At 57.6% G+C, this 18,511-nt stretch overlaps 1 protein-coding gene across 1 annotated transcript in view; it reads left to right on the top strand.

Moving 5' to 3' along the window:
- Window positions 1-18,511, top strand: part of LOC111154447 (protein tyrosine phosphatase, receptor type N2) — a 650,145-nt gene that overhangs the window by 224,109 nt on the left and 407,525 nt on the right. The window contains exon 10 of the mRNA XM_022514054.1: window positions 16,150-16,236. Within this exon, the coding sequence (XP_022369762.1) occupies window positions 16,150-16,236 (87 nt within the window). The remainder of the gene's footprint in view (window positions 1-16,149; window positions 16,237-18,511) is intronic.

Here is an 18,511-nt window from a genome sequence, read left to right as displayed (position 1 = left end):
GTGTGTATGTGTGCACACGTGTATGTGTGTGTGTCTGTGTGTGTATGTGTGCACATGTGTATGTCTGTGTGTGTATGTGTGCACACGCGTGCTCATGTGTATACCCGTGTGTCCGTGTGCATACACATGTACACGCACGTTTGCACATGTGTGTGTGCTGCACAGCTGCGCTGGGAACCTTCTTTCTTGCCACCAGGACATCAACGGTGCACAGCCCCGCACGCAAGGGCTCGTCCCCAGAGTGCGGGGAGGGTCCACTGTCGCTCTTCCTTCTGGGGTCCGGGGTCTCTGCAGCAGCATGAGGCAGGGGTGGGTGCCCCACAACAGGGCCGGGAAAAGGGTTCCCGTTGTTTGAAAGGCTCTTCCAAGTGGCAGCTTTGCATCACCATGAACAACAGGGCATGATGCCTTTAGAGCAGGATAGTCCATGGGACGTCCTCCGCATTGGGGTGACTCTTGGAGGGAAATGACCAGGTTGTGCGAGAGGCCTGTCCCATCGGGCATTTCCGCTGACTTTCTGGGAGAAAATGAGGCTTCTGTTGGGATTGGACTTCTCATTGCCTTCAGAGTTTATTTTCCTGTAGCGTTCTCCTGGGCCAGAACTTTGGGACTTGAATATTTGCTACAAGCCTGGGTCGGAGGAAAGAAATCTTTCTTGTGGCTCATTCCCCTTTTCTTCTGCTGCCTGAGTGGGACGAAATACACACGATACAGATGGTGGGGCTTCGTGTCGGTGATTCCTACCTTTGTCGCCACGAGACGGGCCTCCTTCCTCTGAGAGAGCGGTCGAGGTTTCCGCCTGCTGTCAGATTCAGCGGGAACTTGGGGTTCTCTAGGGCAAGTCTTCACCGGATCTCAGCTTCAGCCTTAGCAGATCAGCTGTTGGCAAGGATCTGGTGCCATTCTTTAAAAAAACCATCTGTGTCCCTGCTTGTTCCCTAAGAAGGGGAAGCAGTGGGACCTGTGCCCCATGTGGTCTCCTCGCTGACACACGTCCTCCCCGTGGGGCACAGCATTGCACGCGTCTGTCTCACGCTGACGGACGGGGCACTGCCTCGGGCTCTGTTTACCTTCTCCCCCTTTCCACCCTGGACAGACCCTCCGAGGCCGGCAGCAGGTCAGGACGGCCGTCCCTGTCCCCCAAGGGCGATTTTAGAAATGTTTTGGGTTCAGGAGAGACAGCCCAGGAAGGGGAATTTGAATCCAAGGGAGCCGTTTGCGTTTTGGCAAAGGAGAAACTGCGTCTTAGTCTGACGAAGAAATGCAGAAGAGCCGGGCTCTCCAGGCGCCTCTGACGGACGCCCTTGCGTTTGGGGTGTCTTCCTGGGGAAGGACGTGCACATGATGAGAAGGGGGAGAAGAGCGGCTACTGGGCCGATGTGGGAGACGGGGAGGCCACTGTCCCCATGGCCGCGAGCAGCCGTGCATAGGCCATTGAGAGCCCCGCCATCCCACACGGGGGCCCTGGAAGCCCAGCTTCTGTGCCAAAGCTTTGGTCCCCTGTGCTCTCGGCCCTGGAGGGGCGAAGGTGGCCACGGCCCGGGCTGTCGGGGGCTGCACACCAGCGGCACCTGGGCAGCTCACTCCCCTCTCGGGCGGCCCCCTGAGGGCGGCGGAAGAGCGGCCCCGCGACAGAGCAGGTGGGAGGTGACGTTGGCCCGGGAGCTGTGAACGGAGCCGTGGAAACCCGGAATGGGAGTCGCAGGAGAAGCTTGCAGGGCTGGGGCACCGAGCCCTCACCGGGGTCGGGGGGACGTGCAGCAAGGAGAGTGGGCCTCCCATGGCCTCCATGTTCTGAGACGGACCGGTTGGCCCTGAGATTTCTCCAGTGTTTTCTTCCCCTAAAGCTCTTGCCTGAGACACGCCCACCAGCGATGTCACAGACGGGTCTCTGCTGACCGATGTATCTCCTGTGTCACAGCCTGAGTCACGGGCAGCTCGGTGTGGCCACCGCTCCCAGGCACGGCCCTCATGGGCACTCAGCCCGACGGCTGTCAAGGGGAAGGCACCCGCACGGCAGGCGTGGTCCTGCCGTCTCCTCACTGGCGAGCCGTTAGGCTTTGGGGAATCCAAGTCTGGAAGAAGGTTCGGCCGTCCATCTTCTGAAGGTGCTCTGGCTCCTGGGGGTCGTGCGTGAGCAAAGGGAGGCCTCATGCGTGGACAGATGACCGTCCCTTCTGTCACACTCGTCTCTCCCAGTCAGGTCTCCAGAGCGAGAACCAGGTGCTTTCAGAGCCGCCATGGCGGGGAGACTGCTTTTCCCATCACGAACTTGAAAACGTACAAACCCACATGCTCAGGAGTGACATGCTGTTCCTTGGGGGTCAGCATGCTGGGAGGGAAGCGTCACCGCTGAGCCACAGGGACAGCCCCGTCGTCCTCCCCCACCTGCGTGCAGACCCCTGGCTGCCCGCGGAGCCCCTCAGTGCTGCGCCGGGGCCGCGGGGCCCATGCTGGTCGCCAGGAAGACCGACGGGGATGCGGGACCAGAGCTGGGCCCGAGTCATTGTGGGTTTTCCCTTCCTTGTGGGAGCAAAGGAATCACAGTGGCTCGCGGACAGTCTCTGGTCGTGGCGTCTGCAGGTTTACTCTGTCCGACTCTCAGACCATATCTCGGGTGATGTGGTAGAACTTTCTGTCAGAAAGCGCAGCTGCCGTCTTCTAGGGGGTCTTATTGAATGCGACAACTCGCTGTGACGTCACCACTCATCTCCGCCGTTTGTGTCAAGAGACGCCGTGCGGTGTGCAGGTTCTTTGTCATCTGAGAATCAGGTGTGGGGCCACAGCCAGTGAGGAAAGAGTCGCAGCTGCTCGTGTGGCCCAGAAGACGAAGGAAAACCACGTATTCCCAAATCTGAAGTCCCGCCCGCAGAGCTGGGAGCTGTGGGGCGTGTCCGTGGCAGGAATGGTGAACCGCGGCCCCAGGCACCACCAAGCTCCGGCTGGTCTGCGGGCGCCCCTGCCTGGGACCTCGGCTTTTACTCGCTGGGCCCTGCCGTGTGGTCCCCGAAGAAGGAAGGAGATTCCAGAACCGCCCAGGGCGGTCCCCGACGGGAGTCACGCGCCGCCAGTTTCACGTGCGCATTGTTTGCCGACGAGGGATGCGCGGCTCGGCGCACGGCCAGACTCCTGGAGCCGCGAGGTCCTGCTCCGTCCAGAGGGAGCGCAAACAGCGTTAACCGAGTGGGTCTCCGAGCCCGTGAGCTTAGACTCTCAGAGCATCGTGACCCGAACGACGCTTTTCCTGTAAACTTCCGTCCTGACTCCCCGCTCACTGCGTCCTCCTGGGAGCCACAAAATTCCATCCCCCGAGACTGGGCAGCTCCTGGCCCCCCGCCCTCCCTCCCGGAACTCTGCCCGGTGCTGCTCGAAGCCAGCGACCTTCCCCATCCAGCAGCTGCCGCGGTGGCCTGAGGACGCTCCATTCTCCCAGGGCACTCCCAGGTGTCTCGTCCTCCACGACGCTGCCCGGCCTGCTCTCCAGGGCCGCCTCCCCGCCGCCCATCACCTTGGGCATGGGAAGGAGGCCTGGAGCTCTGCCAGCGGCTTCGCCATCTCTGGGGGCCCCAGGACCACGCTTCCTCCTCCAGGGCTCATGCCTGGGGGCGTACCAGACCAGACCACCTTCCCCGCCTCCTCCAGCTGGGAGCCCTCCCGACCTGGCCAGTCCTCACAGCTGCCCCCGTCCTGCTCGTGGCAGTCGACCGTGCGGGTAGCTGCCGGAACCTCTCTCGCTGGAGGCCCTGCACCCCTCCACTGTTGCCTGGTCTGTTACGCATCCGGAACCCCAGCAGACTTCTCCGTCACCTCATTCTTCTCCTCTGCAGACCTGGTGGTTTCATTGCCCTTGGGGTGGAGGCCCCAGCTGTGGGCTCTGCAGACTCGCCCTCTCCCTGCCTCCGCAGGCTGGTGCCCTGCCCCGCCTGGCTCCTTCCCGCTCCTGCCATACGTGGGCCTGTCACGGCCTTGGGGGTGTTCATCCCACTGGGGAGTGCTGCCTCACACGCACTGGGAACTCCTCCTCCTCCCTGTCCACGGGGAGCCCCCGATGCCCCAGGCTGAGTCAGGGCCCCTCGAAAGTGCAGCCCTGCCCCTCCTTCCTAAGCTTCTCTCTGGCCACCGGGAAACCACTGAGGTCGCAGGTTCACACCCCCTCCCGCACGCAGATGGACGCTCCTCGCAGGAGGCCTGCTCTGGTCCTTGCCCCCCCCTTCCAGGGCTGCCAGAGGACGTCCAGGACCTGAGAGCAAGGGAGTCGGGTTCTGGGACCGTCACGAAATCAGCGAGTTGAAAGAGTGCCACGAAGCGGCTTTTGGTAAATTTTAAGAAACTGGATATAATTGAAGTGAACGTTGTTCCCAGACAGTTTGAGGGTCCAATTGTCGCAGTGTTCAGAAGTTCTGACAACACAGCTCCTCCCACATCAGTGTCGGCACCGTCGCCCCCAGAAGGAAGCACCGGTACGAAGTCCTCCTGGCGCCCAGGCCCCCGTGCTGGGACCTGTCCCCCATGTCCCCGAGGCCTTGGGCTCACAGCTGGCCTGTCCCCTGGTTCCTGGTCCAACGGGCTTCCCTGGCTGTTCTGTCTCATCTTCTCCGTGAGGCAGTGGCTGATTTGGAGCAGGTACAAGGCAGTGGCCAGGCCCAACCTTGCCCCATCCACCCCCCCCCCCGCCCCCGTCTGCTCCCACCTGTGCTGCTGCTTTTGGAAGCTGCGCTGTCTCAGGACCGAGTTGTGAAATGCAAGGGTCCTCCTTTCTCACAGCGCCCGAGCGGCACCAGGAGTCGAGCCTGTGTCAGCTCTGCCATCGCACACCAGGGCTGCGTTCGCGGATATCGTCTCCGGACCCACACAAGGCGCACCTGGCGCTGGCTGCCGGCTTTGATGCCTGACTCTGCAGGCCCCCTTCCGCCTCATCGGTTGGGTTTAGAGTGAGGGGTTGGATTGTGATATCTCTTACTAGCTGGGATTCTAGGAAATTTCGACCTTGTCTGACCTCTAACTCTGGTGGTGGACAACGTGGAAAACACCGTGGTAGAGCAGATGTGGGGGCCTCAAAGACCCTTCTGGGGCCTCCTTGACCAGCGGGCTTGGCCATGTCCAGCCAGTTGGCCGATGCTGGGAGAGATGACGCTAGCCAGGGAGGGGCTCTTCTGTGGGCTCGGACGGTGGTGAGCCCCTTTGCCTGCATCTGATGCTCTCTGTTGTGATAAAGGGTGAAATTGGTGGGGGCTGGGCAGGGAGGAAAAGGGGATGTTGGAACAACCCTGCACATCGGACTGAGGCTGGCGCCTGGGCTTCTAACACCGTCTGCCCCATGCGCGCTTGTTGTGCAGGTCGGTTCCACAGCTCAGCCTGGACGCCTGAGATGCTCGAGGGTCCCAGAAGGTTCTGACCACGGTGGGACTCGGTGAGCCACAGCGACCTCTGAGGGCAGCCAGTGGTCACCATCAGTGCCCGTCTCTACGTCTGTGTCTACGCCTGCATCTCCCCACGCATGCGTGCCTCTCCGTGTACACTGTCTACGTCTGTGCCGGCTCTGTCTCCATCGGATCCGTGTGTCTACACCGGCCTCGACGTGTCTGCCTGTGCCTCTACGGTGCATTGCTCGTCTGCCGGGGTCTGTGTCCGCCCGCTTCCGTCGTAGCAGTGTTCACGTGTTGTGCCATGTCACCGTCTGGGTCAGTACTGGTGCGCCCGCATCTGCACCTCACCCACATCCGAACGTGTGCTCGTCTCACCACGCGCGTCCGTCTGCACGACATGCACACATGTGTCTCCACATCCACACCTGTATCTGCCCCGATCTGCGCTCAGCCTTCACGCCTGTCTGTTGGTTTCTGCCGCGCGCTCTCCGTCTCCGTCTGTGCCCACGTGTCTGCTTCCTCACCTTCTGTGTCCCTCACGTCCGTACATCTCTGTCGTTGTGGCTGCCAGCCCGGTTTGGTGTCGGACTTCTGTAGTTGTTGGGGAAGCTTTGCTTTTCCTCTTCGGGAAAAAAGTCCAGAGCAGAACTCCCCAGGGACCTCCAGAGCCTGCCCATGGCAATTGATTTTTGAAGAGTGTCATCTGCTTTGTAAGTCGATCTCCAATTAAATCTGTGTGAGTTAAGCCGTTTAAATACCACTGATACATGCTACAAGGGAGGGAGTTAGAACAAAGGAGAAAAGTGTGAGAAGAAGAGACTTGCTAGACTGTCAAAACAGAAGTAAACTGCGGATGACGAGTGAAGGCAGAAGGAAAGGGAAGAATGGAGAAAAGTCGTGCCCTGACAGCGCAGCTGTGGAATACTGGCTACTTGGGACGGTGACATGGAAAAAAAGAAGGTTTTACTGGAAGAGCTGACCACAGGCTACTGAATTCCAGCACAGCCTCCTGGATTCTGGTGACGCAGACGTCCCTTGTAAACTTCAGATCAACTTTGTGGCCGTTACTTCGAGCTCTGTAGGGGGCTGATGGGTGTGAAGGAAATCACATTCCAAAGAGAACCATGTTTGTGCGGGGCCTGCCTCAGGAGGAGCACGGACATTTGAGGAGCTGAAATAAGGCCAGGGGAGGCTGGGGGCAGTCAGTGTGGGAGAGGCTGGTGAGGCCTCAGGGCCCAGCAAGGATCAGGGGCCTTGCCCCTAGCAGACATGGGACACCATTAGGGGACAAGCAGGCACAAGTGGTGTGGCTGGGGTCCCACTCTCTGAGATCCCTCTGCTGCTGAGTGGAGAAGGGATGATGGAAGGTGTGTACAGTGACTGGAGGGACACCGGTGAGCAGGTGTGCCGGTCACTGAGCCATTTCCTCAGCTCTGTTACCCCCCTTGCTGTCTCTGCCCTGTGAGGCTGACCTGTAGAATGTCATCTGGGCTATGAACTGGCCTGGACAGTCGCTACAGTTCTGGACTGTTCTACCCATGGGGCTTCCGGCAAGTTCCAGTGGGCTGCCCTGCCATTCCCACTCTGCGCACTCTATGGACTTTTTATCGTGAGTGGGTGTTGAACTTCGTCATGTGCTTTTCCTGCCTCTGCTGGGGGGATCACAGTGGTTATCCTGCGCCGTGTGAATGCGGCGTGGAGCACGGATCGATCCACGGATGAGGAACCGGCCTTGCAGCGTTGGGATAAATCCCACTTGATCATGGTGTGTGATCCTCTTAATGTCGTGTTGAATTTGTTTGGCTCGTATTTTATTTATGGATTTTGTGTCTACGTTTCATCAGGGAAATTGTCCTGTAGCTTTCTTGTCTTGTGGCATCCCCGTCTGACTGGTGTCAGGACGACGCCGGCCTTGTAAGAGGAGCTGGGAAGTGTTCCCTCCGCTCCCGTGTCTTGGAAGAGTTTGAGAAGGGTTGGTACTGATTCTTCTTAGGGTGGTTGGTAGAACTCATCTGCGGAGCCTTCTGCTCCTGGACTTTCTTTCCTGGGAGGCGTCTGTTCACTGGTCCCGTCTCTGTGCTTGTCCGCATCTTCAGACTTTCCCGTTCTTCACGGTTCAAGCTCGGTGGGTTGGGTGTTTCCAGGAACTCACTCTTCCTTCTCGGTAGTTGGTTTGACAGCGTGTAATTGTTTGTAGCTGTTTTATATGACCTGTTGTATTTCTGTGACATCAGAAATACTTCATTTCTGATTTTATTTATTTGAGTTCTTCTTTTCCTTGGTAAGCCTAGCCAAAGGTTTATCTATTTTATTCATGTTTTCAAAAAAAAAAAAAAAAAAACAAAAAAACTAGTTCTTAGCTTCATTTATCTTTTCTATTGTCTTTTCAGTCTTTCATCTATTTCTGTTCTGATCTTTATTATTTCCTTCCTTCTGCTGACTTTGGCCTTCATTTATGCCTCTTTTTCTAGTTTCTTGAGTTGTAAAGTCAGACTGGTCATTCAAGGTCTTTCCTTTTCCTCGATGCGGGCAGTCATCACCGTGAGCCTTCCTCTTAGAGCTCTGCTCTGCATCCCACACACTTTGGTGTGTTACGTTGCCAATTTCACTTGTCTCAGGTATTTTTTATTTCTTCTTTGACCCACTGGTTGTTCAGGATTATATCATTTAATTTCCATATATCTGTGAATGTTCAGTTTTCTTCTTATAATTGATTTCTGGTTTCATACCTTTGTGATCAGAAAAGATGTGTGATGTGGTCTCGTCTTCTTAAATTGGTTAAGACTTGCATGTGGCCTGTCATGTGATCCATCCTGGAGAATGTTCCATGTGTACTTGAGAAAAACATATGTCCTGCTGCTGCTGGGTGGGAAATCCTTCACGTACCTGTTCGTCCTCTTCCCTGCTGTTACTGTACCGCCTCTCACCCTCCCTTCAGACACTTGTTTATGTATTCAGGGGCTGGGACGTTGGATGCATAAATATCTACAAATGTATCTTCTTGATGAACTGACGTCTTCATTATTGTATAATAACTTTTTTTCTCTTGTTAACAATCTTTGGCTTAAAGTCTACTTTGTCTAACGTAAGGTTTCTACCCCTGCTTTCCTCTGGTTTCCCTTTTTATGGACTCTCTTTCTCCACCACTTCATTTTAAGTCTGTTGGTGTCCTCGGTGCTGAAGTGAGTCTCTTGGAGGTTGCATGGAGCTGGGCTTTGTTGGGGTTTTTCCTATCCATTCAGCCACCTGTGCCTTGTGATTGGAGATTTTAGTCCATTTACATTTAAAGTAATTACTGATAAGTATGGGCTTCATTTTGCCATTTAGTAAATCATTTTCTGGCCATTTGGCAATTCCTTTGTTCCTTTCCCTTTCTTTCCTCCTCTGTGATTTGATGATTTTCCATGGTGGTGTGCCTACCTTTCTTTCTCTTTCACTTCTGTGTATGCATTATAGGTTTTTGCTTTGTGGTTACCGTTAGGCTTATGTGGGGTACCGTATGTTACCATATGTTTGGAACAGCCTGTTTCAAGCTGATAAGTTTGAATGTGTACGAATGTTCTATATTTTTGTATTGTCTTCCTTATTTTATCTTTTTGATATTGATACACTTTCCGTAAAATTAACTCTAAGACATTGTGTACTTAGATTTGTACTAAGTTGTTGGCAAATATTTTTTCCAAAAATTTAGAGAAATAAATACACTTATAGTGCGAAGTATAGTCTCACCTTGAAGTTGTTGGCATACAGCAGTTTTTCACCCATTGATTTCTTACCTGTGAAAAGTTGGTGGCTGTCAACAGCTTTAGTAGCCAGCGTAATTCAGGGTTGCTGGGAACTCCAGATGAGTTTGCATGGACTCCAGAAGCCTGTGGCCTCAGCAGTCGGAAGAATCAGTTTGGTTGCACAAAGTACCATGAGCTCACTCTCTCATTCTGCAGAAAACTGGGTTGTATTTCCCTGCAGGAGAGAGAGGCGATTCTGAATCAAAGTTGGGATTTGAATCGTGGCAGCTCCTCTCTCCTTTCCCCTCATCAGAAATGTCTTTTCTCTGCATTGGGGAGAATTCCTGGGGGTTAACGAAAGTATAACTTGTTCATAATATTATTTAAATAGAATAAATATCATTATTTGTTAAAAACAATATATGGGGACAGCTAGGATGATTGAAGAATCCCCTGAGAACCTCATTTTGTTCATTGGTTTGAAATATCTCATCAAAAAAGTATGTATTAGATTTGATTGATACCGTTTTGCAATCCATAAATCACTGAGTGCCCTACCTTTGGTGAATTTTCGAATGAATAACAAAATATCCAAAATCAGAAAGTGAAGCTGGAGAATCACAAATGGTCAGCTCTTGAACCTGGTGTCCTAGACGTGGGTGTCTCGTTGGCAGGACCACGTAGGCCCCTGAGGAAGAGACAGGAACCCTGTTGCCAAAACAGGGCCTGGAGGAGTGGTGGGTGCAGACACACCTCAGCTTAGTTAGGGTAAAACACAGGGCAAGACACAGCCGCTACCCGGGCCTGCCCCACAGTCTGGAAGCCCACATTGCACTCTCACTGACGAGCAACGTTTAGGTTTTGGGACTTACTGAAGGCTTGTCCTGGGGCTTGAATTATTTTCTCTGATCTCAGTTTCCAGTCCTTTAAAATGAGGTTCACGACAGTACCTTCCTCCCAGGTCCGTTGTGAGCATTCCGTGAGGCCGTCGTGTGTGGGCTCAGCTCGTGGCGAGCGCAAGGGGGAACTTCAAGGGCTTCCGTGGCCCCCAGCATTTCTCACGCGTGGGTTATTGCCATTCCTCTCTGGTCGGGGTGGCTCTCCACAGCTCCGTCGCCAGCTAACATAACCGGTTTTCTACCTTTTCATCTCTCGTCATTCCCATGAGGACTTCAGGGCACCGTGAAAGTCCGCACGGTTGTGTGCAGCCTTGAGGCCATCGTGGAAAGTGGGTCCTGTCGCTCGTCCTGTGGGCTTCCCGCCGAGAGAGTGTGTGAGTGCTTCGGACTTTCTCCAGTGGGTCCTGAGGGGCCCCTGACTTCACAGCGGTTCCACAGATGGAGTCACATGTTGCCGAGCCTCAGCGTGAAAACGCGTGAGAGCAGATGGCCCGGGGCTTTGGCGAAGCCTCTCAGCCACTAGGTGTCAAGGCAAGGCGGTGGGACCAAGCCACAGGCATGCTTGTGTCCCTCCCGCCACGGTAGCGCCAGGCGTCCAGGCAATCAAGGGGACAGCTGTCACAGCCCCACAGATGCAATTGTGTGTGCCACATCCATCCATTGATTTTTGAGATTAACTCCAACTGCTCTCTAAGGAAGTTCAGACCATGAAATGACAGATGATGGCCATGCATTGTAGAAATAAGATAGAAATAGCTCATTTTGAGTACGATCGGCACCATCTTCCTGGTCTGACACTGACTGGACCGGCCACTGTCAGGAGGCACCTCTGTTCCACGCTGCCACCCGGACAGCCAGCTGTGGTGGCCGCGGGACAGGCTGGGGTGCTCGCCAGGAGGCTGCTGTGGTCAGGCCTCTCCTTGCGGGGGCACGCGGGGCCATACACATATTCTGGGGATTTCATCGTTATCTTAAGACCGTTATAAATAATGTCATTACGGATACAAGTGTTCGTGGTGAGCGTTATGGGCTGAACGAACGCAGGGTCAGTGGACACTCGAGAGGCTCAGGCGGGGCTGGGACTACCAAGAAAGCCTCTGAGGTCACCCTTTGGTCGAAAACAGGCTCAAGCACAGAATCTTGGAATCCGGTAGCAGACGTGGTTGGGAAGCTGGTTTACGCTCAGCGCAGGGCGTTGGGCTCTGCAGGTACAAAGGGGAGGACGCGTTTGTGCCGTCACCGAGTCTGCCGTGGAGCCTGGAATAGGGTTAAAACCTGTGAAGTAGTTAAGAGACCTTCCGTAACAGGGGATGCCCTGAGTGCTTCTGCCTCAAAGCACAGGGAGTTTTAGGAAAAGGAGGGAGCCTTACGGCCAGCTGGTGAGAATGGGTGAGGCCCGGCCTGTGGTCCGCACGACGGGAGGAAGTGCTTCGTGGCATCATGGTTGTGGGTGTAGAAGGGGGGTGGCTGGGCCGGCTGGAGCCAAGGGTCCCTGGGAGGAGGGGGTGTCACGGCACAGGCAGGCCCCCATAGTGTCGGTCCAAGAGCGTATGTCATCGCCACAACCGTCACGGGTTCTCGGGCCAGTGCTCCTCTCAGTGCACTTATTATCTGCATGGGAATGTGCACCTGCTCTCTTCTCTCAAGCACACGCGGATGTGTGTGCGCCCGGAAGCTCTTGCGTCTGCGTGTGTGCGTTTGCACGCTGGAGTCGGTGGTATGTGTGCAGACCCGGGGAGCCCTCGGTGTCCCCGGAGCCTCCTCTCCCAGGCCGCGTGCAGGCACCTCCCAGGACTCCAGCTCCCAAGTCTGTCCCGGAGCACAGGCTTGGGAAGGAAGCCATCAGTGTCGTGGCCCCACGGTTGCGGGGAGGTCCCTGCGCATCTCCCACTGGCATCGTCCTCAGCAGGACACAGACACATATGCAGGCCAAGCAGGTCCTGAGTGACGACAGGCTCCAACCACCCAGTCTGGCCCGCCGACCCGCACGTGGGCAGCATGTCATGAAGGAGCAGGACGGCGAGCTGGTGGGGCCGCGGAGGCCACCGTCATGGCAGGTAGCATCAGACCGAGCTTCCTGTCTCCTGCTCCTCTCCAGGTAACTGTCACCTGGTGGCCCATTTTCCTGGATTCAGCCATCGCTGCACTCTGGGCTGTGGGGCTGCAGCTGCCCTTGAAATGAAGCCCCTCTCTGGCCACATGCGTGTACCCCTATCACCCCATCTAATTTCGGAGGTAGCGGGGCGCAGGGCTGAGGCCTGGTGGTCTGACCGTGCTCAGATGTGGAAAGGGATCTTGCTTCACTTCCGTCCAGAGGACTTGCAGGGACGCTCTGGGGTCACACAGAGACATTCAAGGCTGGGGTGGGAAAGGGGTAAGTGGCGTGCGGGCAGCCACCTGTTGCTGGGGTCAGGACCCAGGTGCATTTCCAGAGTGTCTGCCCAGTGCCCTGGGACCCCCACGCAAGGACTGGCTCCCTCCGGGCGCCTCGAGCTGTTCCGTCAGGCGTGTTTGCTTGCTCAGCCCCGGTGGGCGCTGCTGGCTCCTCTCCTCACGGGAAAGCAGCCCAGCGGCTCCTGCTTCCTCTCCGGGGGGGGCTACCATCTGGTGGGTTAGACATGCATGCTCTGTCCCGCTTCCTGGGGTTCTGCTGTTCTGAGTCCGTGGCTCTGTGAGTGGGTCATATTCACCCCACGAGTCCTCCGACAGGGAGGAGGTGGCTTCCTTGGTCCCACCTTGGAGACACCAGGTGTACCCGCTCATCGTCTGCGCGGGCCGAGCCACTCCGGCTCTGGGCTCCAGCTGTGGTGTCCCCGCCGGCTCCTGCAAGTGACCTGAGCACGACCTCACGCATCTCTGTTGGTGATTGGGGGGCGGCACCCCAAATGCAACCCCTCAGGCCCTATTGCTCACCAAGGCAGCCCCTGTGGGCCTTCCCTGGATGCCACCTCTCGGGCCCCTGCCCTCCCCAGCGCCCACGGCAGGCTGCAGCGTGGGTGCGAAATAGGCCCCTTCTTGGGGAACGGGCGGTGGGAATGGGCGGGAAAGGAAGGCAGCAGGTCCTCCTGGTTCAAGGGCAAGTGATTATTTCTTGATTGTGAACTCACACAGAAGACGACCTTGAGAAGCCAGTGAAAGGCGCACAGTCGGCCCCTCCCTTGAGAGAGGGGTGAAGAGGGGCATGTTCTTGGGGGCTTGGGGAGGAGCCCGGAGCAGTTGCCCCCTGCAGCCCCGGGCAGGAGAGGGGCTGCCGGCGGCTGGGCTGAGGCTGGTGTCATACAGAGTTAGGGTGAGGTTAGGTTTCGAGGGCTCTTGTACCCCTCCCTGGATTCACACGGAGACTCCCTTCAGCCAGGTGGGGCTCCTTCCATAACGTACATTCCAGTGATTCCCAGCGTTCGACGTTTTGAAATTTTCCCGTGTCTTCACACATTTGTGCCTCCAACCCTGCATCACACCTGCGCGTGCCCGAGTGCAGGGAGGTGTCGTGCCAGGACCGCAGCCCAGACCCCACGCGCTGGGAGCCTGCCGCTTGGGATGCTGTTGGCGCTGGCGGGGGCGGCCGGGCTCCCGCGTCCGGGTCTCACTGGGCTGCACTCATCGGCCTGGCCTGGGAGGTCGGTAGGGAGGCACCAAGTGGGTGCCGTGGCAGTCGGTGGGCACAGGCGACGGGCTCTGCTGGCCCGAGGAGGCTGGGGTCTGGCCCGGGGGATGTGGGCTCCGTATGTCAGGGTGGCCCTGGCGCGCTGTAGGCCTCATCACACCTCATCATTCGCTTCTGCAGATGCTGTGGTCCACCCGCCCCGCACTGGGTCTCAGGGACCCTGGTTCCTGGAATATTGGGGGAGTCACGGTGAGCAGGGGCACCAGAGCTGTGCCACGGCCTCGCCAGCAGGCCTCCAAGCACTGCTGTGAGGCCGGGCCCATGTCACAGACCAGGGCTTGGTGCGGCTCTTGTTCTCTCTCCACATCTGACTTGTAAGGAACACACTTTTCTGGCATCTCTGCCCTCCTGTTCCTGAGTCTGCACACCCCACCGTGGCCTTTCCCCAGTGTGGCTCAAGGTCCCCACAGACTTTGTTTCGACGCCGGCCTCCTTGGGGCTCTGGGCCAGCGGAGGAAGCACGGGCTGCAGCTCCGAGTGGACAGGCAGGGAGAGATGATGAAGACACAAAGGTTCCAGGTGGACCCCTTCCCCTGTCGGTGTCTGACCTCCTGGAGGCCATGAATGTGGGCTCTGCATGATGGCCGGAGGGTTTCTAAGTCGGGTTGGGCAACACGGTCAAAGGGTACACTTCCACACCACGTGCCCACGCTCACCTGAAAATGTCTTCTAATTTTCCAGTGTGATGTGGAAAGCCCCTGTGTTAGGAGGCTTGGAGGACTTGTCTGTCCTTCTTGGAAGGGTCCCCGGCCCTGGGCATCCTGCTCTTTCCTGGGAAGTGGATGGAGGAGCAGGGGCTCTGATCACAGACCCGCATTGGGTCTCTCCTTTCTCACTTGAGGGCAGAACAGCACCCCGCAGGTTGGCAGATCTAGAACAAGCCCATGGGGTGTGGGGCGCAGGTCGGGCTGTGGGTGAATAGTCTCCTGCAGAAACTGGCATCCCCAGGCAGAATTCCGGTCCTGTCCCCATTGAGAGAAGGCGGAGGGGGTGACTAGGGGCCGTGGCTCATTACCAGCCTCTCGTTGGAGGGCGGGAGTGTCCGTCCCACTATGGCTACACTTGCGTGGGACTCCCCGGGAGGGTTGCAGGGCAGGCCAGCAGCTCCTGACCCCAGCCCGCGTCTCCGTCTCTTCCTGGGGCCTCCAAGGGCCCTTGGCCCCTCCTTGAGGGCTCTGTCCCCAGGACTCCTGCTGTGGCCGTCCCCTGCAGGCTGCCCCCCAGCTGCTCCTGGCTCAGGCGCTCCATGTGGGCTCCGTCCTTTAGGATGTGTCCACAGGAGAAGTCCCGACTTTTCCTTCCCATGGCTTCTCTCTCGCAGGCTCCCGGGTCACCTCCTGGGGCCATCACACACCCGTCACTTCTCCCAAGCCATAGACCCCTCCTGTCCCTTTCTTCCCAGGGCCTGGGTTGCTGGGGCCTGGCTGGCTCCTCGCACCCTGTACCCCAGTGGTTCTTGGAGCCGCAGTGATCCTGGACCCTTCCCAACTCACCCTGTGCGTGTCCTCCTCTGAGGACTCCGGGGACACTGGATTAGGATCTCATCTCCCTCATGATCTCATCATAGTATGATGGTCCACAGTGACCTCTCTGCCCATGAGCTCACATTCTGAGGTTCTGGATTTGGGACTTGAACACGTGGCGCTTGGGTGACACAGTTAAATCCATAGCCACACGTGGCTTTGCTGCCCAGGTGCGGCTGGCACGCAGGCCCAGGGAGGCAGGTCCGGTCTGTTTGCAGCTGCACCGAGCTCGTCCCTCACACGCCGGCTGAGAGAGCAAGAGGCCAGCTGGGAGGACTGTGGCGGCTGCGCCCAGGTTTTATATGACGACAAACCGGAATGTTCCTCGAAAGGCGAGGCATGATGTACACAGCTGTGTGCTGGGACTCGGGACTTGTCCCTGGAACTCGGGTTTGCACAGAGACTGCAGGGCCGTCCCCCCCACCCCCCGGGCCTGGGGCTCATCGCTTCTGAGCACCCCGGCCCTCCCAGGGGTTGCTGCAGATCTGGGCTCCACGCTGACCTTCTGACGTGTCCCGCTCACCTCTCTCTCACCCGCACGTCACTCATTTTAGAAACAAACCCATTTAAAAACCCTTTCCCTTTGTGCATTTGACGCCCATCCTGAAACTCGATTTTCAGCATCTGCTTCCCCTCCGTCTCCCATCTTTTCTCCCTCCTTCCTGGCGGCCCTCCCCGCCCACCTCCTTATTCTGTTTTTTATTGAAGGCTGAGCTGAGCCGTCGCTGCATCACGGGCCCATTACGCTTCTAACAATTCCATTTGCACCGTATTGTTTGTCTCATTGCTGGGAGATTCAGGTGATTCATCATGCCCGAAGAAGCACCTGATCCCCGCTGCCCCGGGAGTCTGGTCACTATGTGACAGGAATGCCACAGGCGCCGCGGGGGGGCGCGGGGGGACGCGCGGCTTCTCAAGTGTTGATGAGTTCCATTTGGTAACGCTGCCCCCACCCCCCACTCTCCTCAACAGCCCCCTGAGTCCAGAGAAGGGGAAGGAGCTGATGGAGAGAGTCGCGCGTCTCCTGGAGGTGCCGATGAGTGTCTTCGCGGAGATCGCGTGAGTGCCAGTGCGGGGTCTCGGGGTTGGCGTCTCTGCTCACATCAGGTTCCATGTCATAAATTGGTCTGCGAGGAAAAGAACTGTGTGCCTGGGGTTCTCGTTAATTATATCAGAGAAACAGTTCAGGAGGGAAACGGAAGGAAAATTCCGGGTGGGCTTGGGGCGTTGTTTAAGTGCGGATGAAACGGGAGTGTAATTGTAAGAATTCTGATCTCCTGGAAGGACGGGGCCCGCTGGGGCCGCGGTGCTCAGCCCTGCGCACTCCAGAACATTCTGGTGCTGGGGCCCCACCTGCTGCAGATGAGCGCAAGCCCGGGGACGGCGCGGGTCCGTGAGAAGTCAGCACTTCCTAAACGGCTCTGGTGTGCGGACCCTGCCACGTGCTCACTACCCCACGTCTCCCGAGAACCGCCAGCCCTCTCGTCGCCCGTGGACAGGCTGTGGGCAGACTCGGTGGCTGCGGAGACCGGGGCGCAGGCTCCGGTCAAGTCTGCGGTGAGGGCTGCCGCCTCCGCGTTTCTGGAGGCTGCCCAGAACGGGGCCATGCGCCTGAGCAGGAGCAGGTGGACAGAGTGTGACTCGTAAGCGAGGGCAGGAGCACATAGACTGGCACGTCCCAGCTGGTGGGGGTCGGTCCGGACGTGGAGGACAGGCCAGAACCTCTGTCGGGACGGACCGGTGCGTGTGTTGTGAGCCGCTCGGGAGTCAGAGGCTCGGGCGAGCTCTGTGGGTGCCAGCAGCCAGCCCGGGCCCTTCTGTCCTGCAAATACAGTTTGAGCGTCCGCGAGTCTTGCCACTCTGTGGGGCTGTCTGAGCTCTGTTCCTGCTGCTGTTAGCTCATTTGGAAGTTCATCGCCCTTTATTTTGGGTAGGAAGGAGCCAGAAGTTGGGAGAAAGAGGCCAAGGCCAAGTCCTCGTCTCAACAGGAAGCCCAGGTTCACCTCCCTGGGCCCCGTGCACCTGACGACTGTCCAGTCCATCTCTCCAGCTTGTGAGGGCTCTTGTGTTGTCTCTGCCCCAGCAAGCATGCTCGCCTACAAGATGCAGCTTTTCTCTGCTCCTCGTTTTTTGAAAGATTTTATTTGTTCATTTAACAGAGAGAGAGCCAGGAAGCATGCGCAGGGGAGCAGCAGGCAGAGGGAGAGGGAGAAGCAGGCTTCCTGCTGAGCAGAGAGCCTGATGCGGGGCTCGATTCCAGGACCCCGGGATCATGACCTGAGCTGAAGGCAGACGTTTAACGACTGAACCACCCAGACCCCCCAAAACGCAGCTTTTCATTCCACAAACATTACAAATCTCTGAGCCGGGTACCAGTGTGGAGCCGGGGTGTTCCGGCAGGCACAGGAGCAGAGCGGGAAAGGTCCGGCGGCCTCGTTCACGTGGAAACAAAGGGCCCAAGGCTATGAGGTCTGGAGGGCTGGTTCCCGGCTGCCACCAGGCGGGAGGGACGACCTGCTGCATGGAGCAGGCAGCACAGTTCAGGTGGGCCCTGCGGTCCTCGTGAGGAGTGTGGGATTCCTGTGGGCTGCCGGCCGCTGGGGACTACGTCTAGAGAGTTTCCAGCTATGAAGAACGAATTACAAGGGACACCGGTGGAGGCCCGAGTGACCTGGGACCGCTGAGGCTTCTAGGTGAGTGTTGGTGGTCCTGACGCCGCACCGGGTAGGGCTGGAGAGGAGATCGCGAGTGTGGGCAGGAGCCGCGAGACTGGGAGACACCAACTTGTGACTACACCTTTCCCTGCTCAGTTGAGCCACACGCCAGCCCCGAGGGCTTTCAGTCCTGCGTGTCATCTCAGACACCCTTGAGAACCGTTCTTTGTCTGAGGCCTGCCCTCCAGTGCCGGTCTACGCAGGCATCTCTGCCCGTCTCTCTGCAACCCTGCAGAAGGGGGCATGGCTGCTGGGCTCGGGAACGCAGTGTGCCCTCAGGAGACCCACGGGGCCCTTTGCCCAGGGCGCAGTCTCTATGGGTGCCATTGAACAGATCACACAGGAGAGCATGGCTGACCTGGAGGTGCTGACTGTTCCCTTCAGAGAAGCGGAGGGAAGTTTCCTGAGCTCCCCACATGTGGCTCGTCTGTGGTCTTTACCGGTGACCCCAAGGCCAGGGGTCCCAGCGGTCCCTGACACACTCACGTCAGGTACCCAGCGCAGGGCCTGCACCAACATTGACCCATCAGCCACGGCGGGGCGGTCCTCACCCCTCTGCCCATAAGCAGGAGATGCTGAATCTGGCCCCTGAGACTCAGCAGCTGGTGCCGCAGACACAT

Source organism: Enhydra lutris, unplaced genomic scaffold, assembly GCF_002288905.1.
Source record: "Enhydra lutris kenyoni isolate GAN:26980312 unplaced genomic scaffold, ASM228890v2 scaffoldscaffold37, whole genome shotgun sequence".
Classification (NCBI taxonomy): Eukaryota; Metazoa; Chordata; class Mammalia; order Carnivora; family Mustelidae; genus Enhydra; species Enhydra lutris.
This window is presented reverse-complemented; position numbering and strand designations above follow the sequence as displayed.